This window comes from Labeo rohita, chromosome 16, assembly GCF_022985175.1.
Source record: "Labeo rohita strain BAU-BD-2019 chromosome 16, IGBB_LRoh.1.0, whole genome shotgun sequence".
Classification (NCBI taxonomy): Eukaryota; Metazoa; Chordata; class Actinopteri; order Cypriniformes; family Cyprinidae; genus Labeo; species Labeo rohita.
In genome coordinates this window covers 11,602,194-11,619,540 of record NC_066884.1, presented here as the reverse complement: position 1 = coordinate 11,619,540, position 17,347 = coordinate 11,602,194, and the positions used below count along the sequence as shown (strand labels likewise).

Below are 17,347 nucleotides of genomic sequence, written 5' to 3'. Positions count from 1 at the left end.
ACTGTACTGCATTGTGATCAGGGGACTTCTGGAGTGAAGGGATATTCTGGATTCCCTGGAGAAGAAGGAGGACCTGTAAGTTCTTTTTTTTATTAGTTTATTTTTTTTAAATCAATTTTAATCATTTTTTTTCATTGTTTGATTTTACATTTATTTTTATTAGTTTAATTTTTTTTATAAAGAAAAAAATAATATATATATATATATATATATATATATATATATATATAAATATATATATTTAATAATTACTCTGGCATATTGTTTGGCACTTTGACATATTGTTTGAGACTTATTGATATAAAAATTATATCATCAATTGATGATGAAGTCCAACTTTTGAGGTTACTGCATTTGTACAGTTGTGAGAAGTACTGTTCATTTGCACAAAAATGCACATAACTCTTAATACTCGAATATATACAAATATATATACTAAGATACTGTTGGCCTATGACTTTCATGTGTAATGCATGTGTGTTTCAGGGTGAGAGAGGGCTTCCTGGTTTGAATGGAACTCGAGGACATCAGGGATGCATTGGAAGAAGAGGCATAAAGGTAACATGCAGTGCTATGTGTTTTCTTACGTTTTCTTCTTAAGTTTCAAATGTGACTTTAAGTGCTGAAACACTGCAACATTTAGTTTATTTGTTTTTCTTCAGGGTGGCAGAGGCTACAGAGGCAACGATGTGAGTACATCCATAACAATGTGGACATTGACATCTGAAGTTCACATAAACATTTAAGCTCTGGAGAGCGAGATAGCTTAAAGATCGCTGTATATGTCAAGTGTCTGCCTAATTATTACCAGACAGCAGTTTCTATCTGGCATCTGTGTTTGGATTACTGTCTTTGATTGCCATCTGGAAAGGTTTGCTATAGCCTGTTGTTGTTGTTGTTGGGTTGTTAATGAAAGTAATGTAACTGCTTATAACTTATTAAGGTCATGAGTTTCTTTTAATCTTCTTTTTTAATAGGGAGATGATGGAGATGATGGTTTAAATGGGGTAAATGGTGAACAGGTAAGAAAAACATCCAGTGAGTAATCCAGGACTGATACATAGATACAATACAAACTAAAATATTAATCTTATCTTAAACATAGAATATTTATATATCATCTTAAATGCCTTCTAAGGTAGTTCTACTATTGTAATGAAGTTATTAACGTAAAACATAGTTATGTAGTAACCACTTAGCAAACACCTACAGTCAAACCAAAATTTATTCGGACACCTTTAACATTTCTCACATTATCACAGTTTATTCGCTATAGTTTCGAAAATGGTAATAAAATATGACAAGAACTCAAAAGTTAAACTGTGTCAGAACAAATCCATCTTGATAATTTCAGATAACTTTGATAGAAAGGTATGTAACAAAACATAAGGTTAAAGTGTCAAATAAAATTTTTGGTACCAAATTTTTAGCAATTTTACTGGTAGTCCACTGTATGAAGAATTTTTGGGTATGTCACAGTTTACTTTATTCTGCTATCCTTACTTACAAAATTGAACTATAGTGTCCTGCACCCACCAGTAAAAAAATATCAACAATTATATCTGGTCCCTGAATAATTTTTGGTTTGACTGTATAACACTGTAAAAAAAAGCCTAGCAATTGCAAAGCAATGACCTGGCAACCATAAAAAGTAAAAAAAAATCTAAACATCTAGTTCCCCCTGAATTTTTACAATATGAAGGTCATCCATTTTTGTTGTTAAACAAATTCCACATCTGTTTGTTCCTCTTAGGGTGTAACAGGAGCAGCGGGAAGCCCAGGAGAGCGAGGAGATTCAGGCAGCCCAGTAATATCCATTGCATATATTCTTCTCTGTACTTCAGTCTCTCTAATTTCACTGATTTATTCATATGTATGATCTTTATTGTGCTCAAACTGTAGGGTCCAAGAGGTATCAGCGGAAGCCCTGGAAACCCAGGACAGCGAGGGCTGAGAGGAGATCCGGTTAGTAGACTTCAACTGCACATAAAAATCTTAATAGATTATTCTTTTTTATTTACTGTGTGTTTTTTTCCACTGAGTGTAAAGGTTGTTCAAATCAGATTCAAGTAGTTTGCATACAGTCATCGAGTTCGTTTGTCTCTGTTCCAAAGGAATGGTTTGCGGTTAACATTGTTTCTTGTTGCCAAATTTGGCAAAGAATTTCTCTAGGGACTTGAAGCAAAATAATGAACTGTGGGGCAGTGGTTGGAAATAATACCAGGTGGAAGGACAGCAACTGATAAATGTCATGTAGCAGATGTTCTAGTAGTGTTTGGATGAATTTTGACCCTTGTTATTCTATTTAATTATAATTAGGGAAATTCAGGAATAGACAACAACTCCCGTGGTCCTAAAGGTGACGCCGGTGGCCCAGGCATACAGGTATAGGAAGATTAATTTTAATTTTAATTTTAATTTTAGTACAAACTGACTCTTACCAAGGTTTTAACCAGACCTATCTAACTATATATCTATTTGAATTATTTAACAACAAATATGAATCTCTTATTTTCTTATTATTCTCTTTCTCTGTGATTAACAGGGTGAACCAGGTCCAGATGGTCTTCCAGGCCAAAATGGTGAAAATGGCAGACCAGTAAGTGAATCCTAATTTTTGATATGTAATAGTACAGAAACGGTTAACCTAAGCTTGTTTTCTATTTTACATTTTTTATCTTCATTTTCAGGGCTCTAATGGCAGAAGAGGCTCAGCGGGGCAACTGGTACAGTGCTGTAGAAATAATATGTAAGCCGATTCAAAAATTATACCACATGACATTTTGCTTGTGAATTCAGGGTCCCAGAGGGCCTCCAGGAACACCAGGACTACCAGGACTCCCTGGGCCCACAGGTCCACTGGTAATGTACAAATTGATCCTATTTTTTGTTTTTAAATCAGTCAGTAAAGGCTCAATATGTACGATTTTTTCGATTAAAATATCCGAAAACCACTAGAACAGTGTTATATGTTTTGCTGATTTGTTTGCTTACATTATCTCAAATGTGTGTAAATCCAGAGAAATAAGCAATATTAACTAGTCTAATGGGCTGTATCCTTGCGTTGCCTACCCATGACATCATATACCCTAGATTTTCCGGTTTTATTTTGTAGAAAACATGGAAACCCCGAAGACACTTTAATATGTTATGCACTTTTTTAGAAAGGTGACGAACGCACAGAGTAGCATTATAGCAGAACTTTCAACACACTCAAATGTATCTAGTAGGGGTTTGACGAGACACTTATCTCACAAGACGAGACAAGGCACGAGACTGGGTTCACGAGAACAAGACGAGACAAGATTTTTAAACTTTTCTTAAGAAATCCTCAATGATGAAATATATAGGGAAAATAGCCTTTTATTCAACTGAAAAATACAAAATGCAAAAAAATGTAGTTGCATTTTGAACTTTATGAAATTAACTAGTGGTTTTGGCAAACTGTTCATTGCTTAAGTCTTTTAAAAACCTATATTTATTTAAACAAAATAATAAAAAAAAAACATTAAATGAAAGAGTCTGTAACGAGGTGAATGAGACGAAAGACATGGTCAGGCAGACAGGGTAAATCAATGGCAGACAGGTGTATGGACGGCGAGACAAGAATAATCCTTAAACAGGCGAGGGTCAAATCAGCGGCGAACGTTATCCGAGAGGGGCTAGGCAAGAGAGTGGTCAGACAAGCGAGAGATCAAAACAACGAGGTAAACAAGGAAACTAGACACGGGGAAAACTAGGAGAAACGCTTTGTAAGAATGAGAAACAATTCAATACTCGGCGAGGAGTGACAGGAAGACCGGGGTATTTATACAGTCTCTGATTGGACGGGGGGGAAGTGCAATGGCTGATGGGGAGTGTAGTCCGGGGTGTAGTGTGGCAGTCCGTGCGTTACAAAAACGCAAGAGCGACGTCTGGTGGTGAGCGGTCCGCAGCTCACTGACCAGATCATAACATAGCCCCCCCAAAGAGCGGCTTCCAGACGCTCCAAACAAACCACAGTCCAAGGGAGCGGTGGGGCGGGGGTTAGACAGAGCAAGGGCCGGAGGGCCAGGTCCCTGCGGAGGACCCGGTGATTGAGGCAGGACCGGCAGAGCAGGAACCCTCCAGGGCGGAGCCGGAGGCGGGACGGGCGACACAAGAGCCCTCCAGGGTGGAGCCGGAGGCGGGACGGGCGACACAAGAGCCCTCCAGGGTGGAGCCGGAGGCAGAGCGTGAGGCGCAGGCACCCTCCAGGGCGGAGCCGGAGGCAGAGCAGGAAGCAGAGCAGAAGGCGCAGGAGCCCTCCAGGGCGGAGCCGGAGGCAGAGCAGGGGGTGCAGGAGCCCTCCAGGGCGGAGCCGGAGGCGCAGGAGCCCTCCAGGGCGGAGCCGGAGGGAGAGCAGGAGGCGCAGGAGCCCTCCAGGGCGGAACCGGAGGCGGGACAGGCGACGCCCGAGCCCTCCGAGGCGGAACAGGAGGCGGGGCGATCCTCCAGGGCGGAACAGGAGGCGCAGCGGCCCTCCGGGCGGAACAGGAGCGCAGCGGCCCTCCGGGCGGAACAGGAGGCGCAGCGGCCCTCCGGGCGGAACAGGACCCCGCTTTACGATCTGGGACCTGGGGAAAGCAGAGACAGAGGAGACAAACAGAGAAGGGAGAGAAGCAGAGAGCTTGTAGGGGGACGCCACCTCCAAGGGAGGATCCACAGCCATGGCTGACACCTCTGGAGGTATTGGCGCGGCTTCTCCGACCAAGTGGCACTCTGGAACAGGCTTGTGACCAGGCGAAAACTCTGGAGCTGGCTTGTGACCCAGCGGGAGCTCTGGAGCAGGCTTGTGACCGGACGGGAGCTCTGGAGCAGGCTTGTGACCGGACGGGAGCTCTGGAGCAGGCTGTGACCGGACGGGAGCTCTGGAGCAGGCTTGTGACCGGACGGGAGCTCTGGAGCAGGCTTGTGACCGGACGGGAGCTGGGGCGGAGCAGGAAACCGCGTTATGGCCTGGGACCTGGAAACAGCAGAGACAGGGGAGGTAGAGAGAATATGGGGAGAGGCAGAGAGTCTGTAGGGGACGCCGCCTCCACGGGAGGATCCACAGCCGAAGCTGACACCTCAGGAGGCATTGGCGCGGCCTCTCCAACTGGCGGGGGCTCTGGAGTAGGCTTGTGCTTGGACAGGAGTTCTGGAGCAGGCTTGGGAGCAGACGTGACCCCAGAAGCACAATGTGCAGCCCACACACACCAGATGGCAATAGCCATTAAGGGTAGAGCAGCAGCGGGAGGTTGTGGTGGGTCCAGGGCGCTGGCTATCCCGATAGGCTGTGGTCTTGGGATGTCAGACGAGATGTGACTTGACTTGGGGTCTGGTGTGACTTGACTTGGGGACTGGGCATGACCTGACTCTGGGCCGTCAGACGGGTCATGGTAAGGCTCTGGGTGGCCAGAGACGTGGCTTGAGTCTGGGCCGTCAGGCGGGGCGTGGCTTGAGTCTGGGCCGTCAGGCGGGGCGTGGCTTGAGTCTGGGCCGTCAGGCGGGGCGTGGCTTGAGTCTGGGCCGTCAGGCGGGGCGTGGCTTGAGTCTGGGCCGTCAGGCGGGGCGTGGCTTGAGTCTGGGCCGTCAGGCGGGGCGTGGCTTGAGTCTGGGCCGTCAGGCGGGGCGTGGCTTGAGTCTGGGCCGTCAGGCGGGGCGTGGCTTGACTCTGGAACAGCCGCCTTGACATTGCTGGACTTGGAAGCTTGACTGGACTTGGAAGCTTGACTGGACTTGGAAGCTTGACTGGACTTGGAAGCTTGACTGGACTTGGAAGCTTGACTGGACTTGGAAGCTTGACTGGACTTGGGAGCTTGACTGGACTTGGGAGCTTGACTGGACTTGGGAGCTTGACTGGACTTGGGAGCTTGACTGGACTTGGGAGCTTGACTGGACTTGGGAGCTTGACTGGACTTGGGAGCTTGACTGGACTTGGGAAGCTTGACTGGGCGCTGAAGCTTGACGGGGCGCTGAAGCTTGACGGGGCGCTGAAGCTTGACGGGGCGCTGAAGCTTGACTGGAGACGGAAGCTGCATTATGACAGGACCTGACAACTAGGCTTGACTCACGAGGATCTGCAGAGGCCTGGCTTGCTTCAGGAATAACAGCTGTAACGTGACTTGGCTCAGGGACGACAGCTGTGACGTGACTTGGCTCAGGGACGACAGCTGTAACGTGACTTAACTCATGAGGAACAGCTGTGACTTGGCTTGACTCGTGGAGAACAAGAGCTTTGGTTTGACTTGACTCTGTTGTTTGACCGGACTTGGAAGCTTGACTTGACCCTGGGGTAGCAGCCGTGACGTGAAGGAGCGCCATTTTAGCTGCCCGTACAGCCATCAGGGGTGAATCCAGCACATGTGCCATCATGATAGGCCGCGATCTTGGGATGTCAGGCGGGACGTGACTTGACTCAGGAACCACGGCTGTGACTTTGCTTGACTCGGGAACCGCTTCAGGGAGGGCGGCCATGATGGGTGTAGACTCAGGAGCAGAAGACATGGCGTGAACAGGCTGTGACTTGACGGAGATGTCCTGAGCAGGCTGTGGTTTGGCTGACGTGGCGTTAGCGGGCGCCGGCCTGACTGACGGGGCTTTAGCGGGCGGAGGCTTTGGCGTGGCAGCCATTTTGTGCAGTGGCTCTGGCGTGGCAGCCATCTTGTGCAGTGGCTCAGGAAAGGTGGCTGTAACTTGACATGACGCAGGAAACACGGTTGCAATCTGACTTGACTTGGAAACTTGACTTGACTCAGGGAATGTAACTGTACCTTTAAATGGCTCTTGAGTGGCAGCTGTGACATGAAGGAGCTCTGTTTTCGCCTCCATCTTGTGAACGGGCTCTGCAGTCACCGCCATTGTGTGGACGCGTTCCGACGCGGCCGCCATTTTGTGAACGGGCACCGCTGTCGCCGCTACAGCGTTAACGCGCTCCGGCGCGGCCGCCATCTTGTGCGCGGGCTCTGCTGACGCCGCCATAGCATGAGCGCGCTCCGACACGGCCGCCATTTCTCGAGCGATCCAGGCGGCAAACTTGTTTGTGGCGTCGTGATCCGGCAAGACCGCTAGTTTGCGAGTGGGACGCGCGGTCGCCATTTCCGCGTTGTCGCGTTCCCTCTCCGCGACCCCCACAGTGCACAGCGAACCCACACACAATAATGCAAAGTTCAGGAACGCCTCCAACGACGAGCGCGGACCCTGGCGTCTCAGTCGCGCACGGAGGGGCTGGTTCACGCCGTCACAAAACACCTCAATCTTTATACAGTCCGGGAGAGTGGAATAATTCGAAATTGCAATAAACTCACGGATATACTGTTCGAGTGTGTGTGTCTTCTGTTTGATCCGGGAGAGAATTCTGTCTGTGTCCGTATCGGCTGATTGTCCGGGGGTGAAGCTGCTGGATCCTGTGTTGGCCGAGTATTCTGTAACGAGGTGAATGAGACGAGATGCGAGCGGATCCATATGCGAGCTTTTATTAAAGGGACGTGACAAAGACATGGTCAGGCAGACAGGGTAAATCAATGGCAGACAGGTGTATGGACGGCGAGACAAGAATAATCCTTAAACAGGCGAGGGTCAAATCAGCGGCGAACGTTATCCGAGAGGGGCTAGGCAAGAGAGTGGTCAGACAAGCGAGAGATCAAAACAACGAGGTAAACAAGGAAACTAGACACGGGGAAAACTAGGAGAAACGCTTTGTAAGAATGAGAAACAATTCAATACTCGGCGAGGAGTGACAGGAAGACCGGGGTATTTATACAGTCTCTGATTGGACGGGGGGGGAAGTGCAATGGCTGATGGGGAGTGTAGTCCGGGGTGTAGTGTGGCAGTCCGTGCGTTACAAAAACGCAAGAGCGACGTCTGGTGGTGAGCGGTCCGCAGCTCACTGACCAGATCATAACAGAGTCAGTGTCTCACTTCATTAGGACTTGTTTGACTATTGAAATCTCAATGAATGATTCAATGAAGTTTTGATCGCTACTGTAGACAGGAAGTGTTTATACCCAAACTATAAACTTTTATCCCAGTACTTCTGTTATTTAAATGTCTGCAACACAGAAATAATGATTATAATGTGGTTAAAAAAGACTGTTCGTGTTGCTTTTTCTGTGTTCCCATTTCCCCCGACCCTCTGATTCATTAACATGGGCAGCGACAAAACCTGCTTCTCACGCTCCACTGACACTCGTGATGTGAAACAGTCCTAATAGTCATAGCCAAATCGTTGTCATTCAGGAATAAGATCGCGTGGGTGTTTGAATCGAGATCTCCATGTTTTAAGGATTAATCGTGCAGTTCTAATGTAAACACCGCAAACGTGCCACGAGATCTCATCACATCCCTAGTATCTAGTATGATAAAACAGCACTGTTTTACCTCACATATGCATGACCAGAAGGAACAGAAGCAGTTGACTGTGACATAATAAAAGCTTGTCTGCTTTCAAGCCATGTGTGGTGCTCTTCCTTAATTAGCAGTCGCTTCAGTGTTCTCGTTTGCTCCCACAACTTTCAGCCCCACCATGCTTCATACTACAGTGACCTTATTAAGTCTTTAATACATTAGCTCATCCATGGACATGATTTCTTCCCGAGTCCCGACGGATTGAATCGGCTGTGGGGATGAAGACTACAACTCCCATGATTCCACACACAATCACAGTGTCTACGCCTTTGGTTCTTTGTTTGTTTTGAATATGCCTCCTCTAGCATCGAAAACTTACATATTGTGCCTTAACTACAAGGTGGTAATAATAATAAAATGATAAAAACATGAGAAAAGATGCAGTTGAAGATGTCATTTGTGTTGGAGTACTATTAGTTGTGCAATGTGAAATGTATGTAACTTCCTTTCAAAATGCATGGATTTATGTATATTTTTTTGAGTTTGCTCTTGTGATTGAGTCTTTCTTTCTGTCTCTCTTCAGGGTCCTGTCGGTCCACCTGGTCCAGTTGGGCAGAAAGGTTACATTGGTCTACCTGGACCTCAGGTGCATGTTGAAATAACAATGAATTGACCATTTTATTTTGGTTACTGTTGGCATTAGTATTAATAAACCACATTCAGCTGTTGATATTGTGTTGATTTCTTTTTTAAAGGGATCTCCTGGCTCTCCAGGAAGGCCAGGATCTAAAGGAAGCTCTGGGTCCAGGGGACAGAAGGTCAGTGCTTTCTTTTAAAACCATGCTCTTTAGTTATAAATGTAAGCTTTTTTAATACTAAACCTGCTCATTTCTCTTTTGCGTTACAGGGCCAGCCAGGTGATCCTGGAGATAAGGGAGCTCTCGGATCTCTAGGCCCCAGAGGATTGCCGGTTACTTTTTCTTGCTTTTTTATAAGCTACCCAAACTCTGCAATGTCGGGGATTATCCATAATCATTTAGCAAATCGAGAAATGCTGTTTTGTTCTTAAATATGATAATTTAACAATTTGCAACCATTGATTGCACCATTTATTTATTATTAACAGGGAAAAGATGGTGCAGATGGATATGGATTCCCAGGAACAAAAGGACAGAAGGTTTATAGAGAATTATTCCACAATGATATGTTCTCATATATCAAATTTGTGCAGTTCCACAATATACAATATGTATTATTTTACTAAAAACAACATATAGCCTTTTAATATGCAATTTTTTTTAACATTTATTTATTTACTTTTTTTCTAAGGGAGATTCTGGTTTCCCAGGTTATCCTGGACTTCAGGTGAGTGCAATAATTCTAATGTCTCTGGTTCTAAAATAATTACCATTAATGAGTGAACAATGTTTAGTCACTCTCTTCTTTGGCATTCAGGGCGAATGGGGTGTTAAAGGAACAAATGGAGGTGGTGGTCCTAAAGGCAACAGGGGAAGAGGGGTAAAATATTTTAAAGTTTTATTTTCTTACTCATTCTGTGAACCTTAAGGAGACTTAATTGGATGTGTGATAACAGGGCAATTCTGGTAGGGCAGGACCACCTGGAGATCCTGGCAGCGAGGGCATGCCTGGACACAGGGTATGTTTATATAAAAAAAAAAAAACATATGATCATGGGAATCTGAAGGGATACAGAATGCTGTTTTCTTCACATAGGGTTCAAAAGGACCACGGGGAACCAGACAGATGTCTGTAAGTTTCTGATTTTTTTATTACTACTGTAGTTAACATTTTAATTTTTTATATGCACTTGAACCTATAAAGTAATTGTAGGATTTTATAACACTTTAGTTCACATAATGTAAAATCTAAAAATATTAAATAATAATTTAAAATATTTGTTTTCTATTTTAATGTATTTTAAAATGTACTTTATTCCTGTGTAGCAAAAATTAAATTTTTTAACAACCATTATGCCAGTCTTCAGTGTCACATGATCCTTCAGAATTTGTCACTGAAGAAACATTTCATAATAATATCAATGTTGAAAACCTTTGTACGGCTTAATATTTTTGTACATTTTTTTCAGGATTCTAAAAATGTGGTAATGTAAATTTAATACAAATATAGTACAAATATAGTATATTTGCATAGATACCCCACAATAACCAGAAAATAGTAGTGTCTGAAATATATATAAATAAATTGAAATATTGTTTAATTTAAAATATATACTAATAGTCAAAAGTTTTTGATATGAAGTGTCTTCTGCTCTTCCAAACCTGCATTTATTTGATCCAAAGTACAGCAAAAACAATATGTTTTAAAAATAATTTTACTATTTAAAATAACTGCTGTCTATTTAATATATTTAATATATTTAAATATATAATATTAATATATAATATTAAATATATTTTAAAATGTAATTTATTACTGTGATCAAAGCTAAATTTTCAGCATCATTACTCTAGTCTTCAGTGACACATGATTCTTCAGAAATTTCAAAAAAACATTTATTATTATTTTTATTATTATGTTGAAAACAAAGTAGAATTTTTTTCAGTTTTCTTTGATGAATAGAATTCATAAGAACAGCATTTATCTGGAATAGAAATCTTTTGTAAGATATATTCAAATAGAAAGCAGTTTATTTAAATAGTAAAAAAATATTTCACAATATTACTGCTTTTGCTGTATTTTGGATCAAATAAATGCAGGCTTGGTGAGCAGAAGAGAAAAAATTAAAAATCTTACTGTTCAAAAACTTTTGACTGGTAGTGAATATACGTATCTAAATAATATATATTCTTTTGTAGGACTGTCAACTAATCTCCTATGTCCGAGAAAATTGTGGTAAGAAATATTTATTTATGATTTTTTTTTCTTAAAATAGATAATAGCCTTATGATGAGGATGTTTTTTATTGACTTTATTTATTTATTTATTTTTAAACAGTGTGCTGCAGAGGTAGGTCACATTTTATGTCATATTTCTAAGAACACTGAAATGAGACGCCAAAATTGTGATATCTATTTTTTTTAACTTAAATTAAATATTTAATCATGAATTAAATTGAATAGAATTTCATATATATGGTTGCTTACTCTTCTCTCTCTTATCTCTTTGTCTCTCTAGATAACATAAAATGCCCTGCCTACCCTACTGATCTTGTGATTGGCTTGGACATGTCTGAAGATGTGACTCCTCAAGGCTTTGAACGCATGCGTTCTGTAGTCCTCAGACTGCTGGACAAAATTAACATTGTAGAGAGCAGCTGCCCGACCGGGGCTCGGGTGGCTGTGGTCTCCTACAGCTCCTACACCAAATACCTGATCCGCTTCACTGACTATCACCGCAAGACGCAGCTTATTGAAGCGGTGAATAACATCGGCCTGGAGCGCACTGCAAATCGCCGCAACATAGGTGCTGCCATGCGCTTCGTGGGCAGGAACGTCCTGAAGCGTGTGCGAAAGGGCGTCCTGATGAGGAAAGTAGCGATCTTCCTCACCGCCGGAGAATCTCAGGATTCGATGTCCCTCACCACAGCCATTCTAGAGTACAAAGCCCTGAACATTAAACTTGGGGTCATCTCACTAAGGAATGTACCTAATATTAGAAGAGCTTTTGAGGTAAGGTTACTGTAAGCACACGGAAATCTGTATTTTACATTACTTTATATTATGTAAAGGAATAGTTAATACAAAAATTCTGTCATCATTTTCTCACCTTCATGTTGTTCCAAACCTGGAACAAGACCTTCGGTTATCGTCAGAACACAAATTAAGATATTTTTGATGAAATCTGAGAGCTTTCTGATCCTGCATAGACAGCAATTCAACTGACACGTTCAGAGCCCAGAAAGGTAGTAAGGACATCGATAAAATAGTCCATGTGACATCTGTGAGTAATTAATGACAGAATTTTTACTTTTGTGTGAACTGTCCCTTTAATTATTGAGTCATGATGTGTGTGCCAAACACAGTAAGTTTCTATACAAAACACAGTGTTTTTAACAGTGTGTAGACCTATTAATTCATCTTGTGTGACATTTGTGTGCAGGCAGATGAAACCCGGAGTTTCATCTTGACTGTGCTGGGTAGATTGCAAGAACAGAATGCTACTCTCAGTAAGATCCAGAGTTGTGTTATTTGCTTTGGTAAGACCCAGTTATTTCTCTCCAGCTCTCTTAGACCTAGTGTTAGTGAAAAATATGAATTTTGTTAAATAGGATAATATCTAATTAAAAGTGGTAAGAGCTACATGAAGGCCCAAAAGTTTAATTTAATTTAATTTAATTTAATTTAATTTAATTTAATTTAATTTAATTTAATTTAATTTAATTTAATTTAAAATAACACGTTCTATGATAATATATTTTAAAAAGTAATTTATTCCTGTGATGCAAAGCTGAATTTTCAGCATCATTACTTCAGTCTGCAGTGTCACATGATCCTTCTGAAATCATTCCAATATGCTGATTTGCTCCTCAAGATAATTATTAATATGTAAAAAAAATGCATAATATTGTGGAAACCATGGATTTTTTTTTTCAGTATTTTCTTCATGAATAAGTTCAAGTTCACCATTTATGTAAAATATGCATTTTCTAACATTATAAATGTCTTTACTGTCAATGTTAATTAATTGTTCATGCTGAATAATAATACTATTCATTAAAAATAAAAAATATTATAATATAATATAATACCTGTATTTTTGTTTTACATAATATAATAATTTTTAATGAAATAAAACGGAGAGCAAATGGAAATCTGGAATTTTCTTAAATCTCACAGTTTTTTCTGAGTATAGTGTCTCGAACAGTGTTCAAATAAGGTCAAAGAATTAAATAAGAACTCAAACATTTCTTAGCAAATGTGACTCTGGACCACAAAACCAGTCATGAGGGTCAATTTTTTACAATTGAGATTTGAATAAATAAGCTTTTCACTGATGTATGGTTTAGACAATAATTGGCCGAGATACAACTATTTGAAAATCTGAAATCTGTGGGTGCAAAAAATTTTAATTAAAAAAATGTGTTTAAAGTTGTCCAAATGAAGTTCTTAGCAATGGATATTACTATTCAAAAAGTTTTTTTTACAAAGTTATCTTCATTGAACATGATCTTTACTTAATATCCTAATGATTTTTGGCATGAAAGAAAGAAATAATACATTTTGACCCATACAATGTATTGTTGGCTATTTCTACAAATACACCACGCAAATTAATCGTCACAAATTAATAGGTAAAAAATGTACTATACACTTAAAGGTAGCTGAAAGTACTTATTAATTACTAAAACTAACTAATAAACATACATGCAAAGAATGAAGTATGTGTAGAACATTGTGAATGATGGGTGTTTACTTTCTGCAGATCTCTCTATAGAGATCTTTGTTTGTGATCGTATCTGCTTTTGTTTCTCTTTTAAGATCCCTGTAGACCAGCTAGAGAATGTGAGGGCACCAACCTGGAATCTGCTCCTCAGGAGTTGGACGTGGACTTGGCTGTTATCGTGGACGGCTCCCGTAGCATCCTGTCTGACGAGTACGAGGGTGTAAAGGAGGTGCTCGGCAGTGTGCTCGATCAGATCGTTGTGAGCAGTCAACCCAACGGGGCTGACAGACACGCCAGAGTTGCCGTCTACCAGCAGAGCTCCACGTACAGTGAAGCCCAGTCCAGTGTGAAAGTAATATTCGACTTCCAACAGTTCTCAGATCGCAGTCTAATGAAGAGAAGCATCTATCAAGATCTAAAACAAACCGGAGGATCTTCCCGACTGGCTTTTGCGATGGATTACGCCATAACACAGGGCATCCTCGCGGCTCCTAGGGGTCGCAAGAACAAGATGGTGCTGGTCATTATTGGGGAGGAGACGGCATCTCAAGACAGAGCGAAGCTGGACTTTATCTCCAAGGTGGCGAAGTGCGAAGGTGTTGTTCTCTTCACCCTGACGGTGGGTAATCACATCAGCACTGCTCAGGTGGAGGAACTTGCCAGCTACCCCTTAGAACAGCACATCATTCACCTGGGCCACTTGAAAAATGGAGAACATGAATACACACAGCGCTTCATGAGGACGTTCTTCCACATTCTGAGCAGTAAGGAATGGTTCATATTCTGTAATACAGATTTGAGGATTAGTTCACCCAGTGAAAATATGCTTACACTGACTGATGACATTCAGAAAGCACAAAAACCACCATGAAAGTCACAGAAATGACCATGAGGGTGAATTATCTCTATAAGGATGGCTTTATTTTGGCGTAATTTTGTTCATCTTTTGAGGGACTTGTGTGTGCTCATATAGATTATTTGTGATTGCAGAAAATGTGAACACCTACCCTCATTCATCATTCCAGAGTCAGTGTAGAAATTTCCAAACAGATCCAGGCCAGCGTTTGGACTATGAGGCTGCAGAGAGACCCATATATAGGTATCAACTGACAAAATCTGATATTTTGTCATTTAATGTGAAATATTTGTTTGTTTGAGGTCATAGCAGGAACACTGAACATCGATCACTGTGTTGATTTATTTATTTAGTTGCATAGTAAAGAGGAATGTGGTTATTTAATAAGCCACAGTTTAATAAAGTAAACCTGCAATAGCAATAATAAAAAAGTACATGTGTATTTATATATACTTTTATTTATAGTGAATCTAATTTACATTTAATGCATTATATGTAATGCTTAGAACTTAAGATTGAAGTTAATAAAATCTGAAATAAATAAAATATATTTTTATATCATTTTTTTTATTTACAATGAATGTACACTACTAACAGTAAGATTTTTAATGTTTTTTTGAAAGTCTTCTGCTCACCAAGCCTGCATTTATTTGATCCAAAATAGAGCAAAAATAGAGCAAAAGCAGTAATACTGTGAAATACTCTTTTCTATTGCAATATATATTAAAATATAATTTATTCCTGTGATCAAAGCTAAATTTTCAGCATCATTACTCCAGTCTTCAGTGTCAAGAAACAATTCTTATTATTATTACTATTAATATCAATATTTAAAACAGTCAAGTAAATTTTTTTCAGGATTCTTTGATGAATAGAAAGATTCGAAGATCTGCATTTTTCTGTAATAAAAATACTTTGTAACATTATATAATATACTATTCAAAAGCTTGAAGTCAGTATCATTTTCTTTTTTGGGGGGGGAAAGAAATTATAGAAATTAATAGTTTTATTTAGCAACGATGCTTTAAAAGGATCAAAAGTGACAATAAAGACATTTGTAATGTTACAAAAGATTTCTATTATAGATAAATGCTGTTCTTCTGAACTTTCTATTCATCAAAGAAACCTGAAAAACTTCCACTCAGCTGTTTATAATAATAATAATAATAATAATAATAATAAATGTGTTTCAAGCATCAAATCAGAATATTAGAATGATTTCCAAAAGGATCATGTGACTAGTGTAATGATGCTGAAAAATCAGCTTTGAAATCACAGGAATAAATTACATTTTAAAATGTATTCAAATAGAAAAGAGTTATTTTAAATAGTAAAAATATTTCACAATTTCACTGTTTTTGCTGTACTTCGGATCAAATAAATGCAGGCTTGGTGAGAAGAGAAAAATCTTACAGTGCAAAAACTTTTGACCGGTAGTGTAATTTACATAGAAAGAAGGAAGGTTCTTATTTATTTAATTTTATTAGATGCAGGTTAATAAAAATAAAGCATACATAAATAAAAACATTCATTTTATTAGCATCTAAATGTATTTATAATTAAATAATTTATTATAAATAATTTAATGTTCCACAAAAAGAAGTTGTGTGTACCCAGTGTCAAAACAAATTCTATTTCACAGTGTTCCTGTGCCGTCCGCTGCTTACCCAGACATACTGGTGGAAGAGGAAATCGAGGAAGAAGACCCTACAGAGGAAGAGACTTGGAACCAGCAGAACTCAGGAGTTAAGTCTCTGACTGACTACACAGACAGTACGTTCTTACAAACCTCTGTTTACATCCCAGTGCCTCTAGTGCTTAAACATATGCAAAGGACAGAAATATACTTCACTTTAAACTAAAGCAGTTTTATTTAAAAGTTGCTCATTTAAATCTTCATATTACTTATTATGATTTCTATTAATTCTTTTGAATTGTAATTGCTATGTATTTTTTTTGGCCATTTTTGAACCCCTGGCTCTTTTCCTTGGTATTTGACATTTGTATTTTCTAAGCAGATGTTTAATTAAAAAAAAAAAAATGTAGAGTATCCTCTGCCTGGCTTATTAGTTAATGTGTTTTGCTTTCAGATCCATGTCACCTGAACAGTGACCTTGGCACCATCTGTGGTGAATATGTGCAACGCTGGTACTATAATGAAGCAGTCGGTGTATGTTTACCCTTCTGGTATGGCGGTTGTGACGGGAACAGTAACCGTTTTAATTCAGAAAAGGAATGCCTTCAGACCTGTCGCAAGCAAAGTAAGTCTTTCATGCAGTGTCTCAAATTATTTTTTAATTCATATATAATAAGTGAGATTTCAATGGTATTTTGCAACTTAACTAGAAATTTCCTTGGTTTCCATTTCCGAAATCTGATCTATGTTACAGCCTTAATGGCTGAAAAGTGCCCAAAACCCCTCTATTTCTAACCAATCTGACTTTTTAACACTTGAAAAACCGATTAGTCTACTGTGTTTTTTTTTCTAGTCCCACTCAAAACTTTACAAACTGTGCCTTTAAGAAAACAAAAAATAACACAAGGTACTGTCAATATAAAAAAAACTGCTGAAACATTTTTATTCTTTATTAAATCCCCAGATCCTGAAATAATCCTGCAGACAAAAGGGGAAACGGTATTAGTGGATGGTGAGTAATCTCCGTCTCTTTAAGTGCTTTTCTGGCTTTTGCTGACTCTTGTGGTCTATTACATTTTTTCTCTGTGAAGGCAGTAAAAGAATTTCATATGGCAAATACGGTATCGCCTGAAGTGTCACTGACC

At 40.3% G+C, this 17,347-nt stretch overlaps 1 protein-coding gene across 1 annotated transcript in view; it reads left to right on the top strand.

Moving 5' to 3' along the window:
- The window catches only part of col6a4a (collagen, type VI, alpha 4a), a 46,957-nt gene that overhangs the window by 28,137 nt on the left and 1,473 nt on the right, over positions 1-17,347 (top strand). Inside the window, exons 14-40 of the mRNA XM_051130481.1 lie at positions 22-75; positions 487-558; positions 663-689; positions 978-1,022; positions 1,754-1,807; positions 1,903-1,965; positions 2,320-2,385; positions 2,546-2,599; positions 2,691-2,726; positions 2,800-2,862; positions 8,930-8,992; positions 9,102-9,164; positions 9,254-9,316; positions 9,473-9,523; positions 9,676-9,711; positions 9,802-9,864; positions 9,941-10,003; positions 10,081-10,116; positions 11,184-11,220; positions 11,323-11,334; positions 11,503-11,996; positions 12,427-12,523; positions 13,806-14,474; positions 14,701-14,809; positions 16,209-16,339; positions 16,657-16,827; positions 17,167-17,214. Coding sequence (XP_050986438.1) covers positions 22-75; positions 487-558; positions 663-689; positions 978-1,022; positions 1,754-1,807; positions 1,903-1,965; positions 2,320-2,385; positions 2,546-2,599; positions 2,691-2,726; positions 2,800-2,862; positions 8,930-8,992; positions 9,102-9,164; positions 9,254-9,316; positions 9,473-9,523; positions 9,676-9,711; positions 9,802-9,864; positions 9,941-10,003; positions 10,081-10,116; positions 11,184-11,220; positions 11,323-11,334; positions 11,503-11,996; positions 12,427-12,523; positions 13,806-14,474; positions 14,701-14,809; positions 16,209-16,339; positions 16,657-16,827; positions 17,167-17,214 — 2,740 coding nt within the window. The remainder of the gene's footprint in view (positions 1-21; positions 76-486; positions 559-662; positions 690-977; positions 1,023-1,753; positions 1,808-1,902; positions 1,966-2,319; positions 2,386-2,545; positions 2,600-2,690; positions 2,727-2,799; positions 2,863-8,929; positions 8,993-9,101; positions 9,165-9,253; positions 9,317-9,472; positions 9,524-9,675; positions 9,712-9,801; positions 9,865-9,940; positions 10,004-10,080; positions 10,117-11,183; positions 11,221-11,322; positions 11,335-11,502; positions 11,997-12,426; positions 12,524-13,805; positions 14,475-14,700; positions 14,810-16,208; positions 16,340-16,656; positions 16,828-17,166; positions 17,215-17,347) is intronic.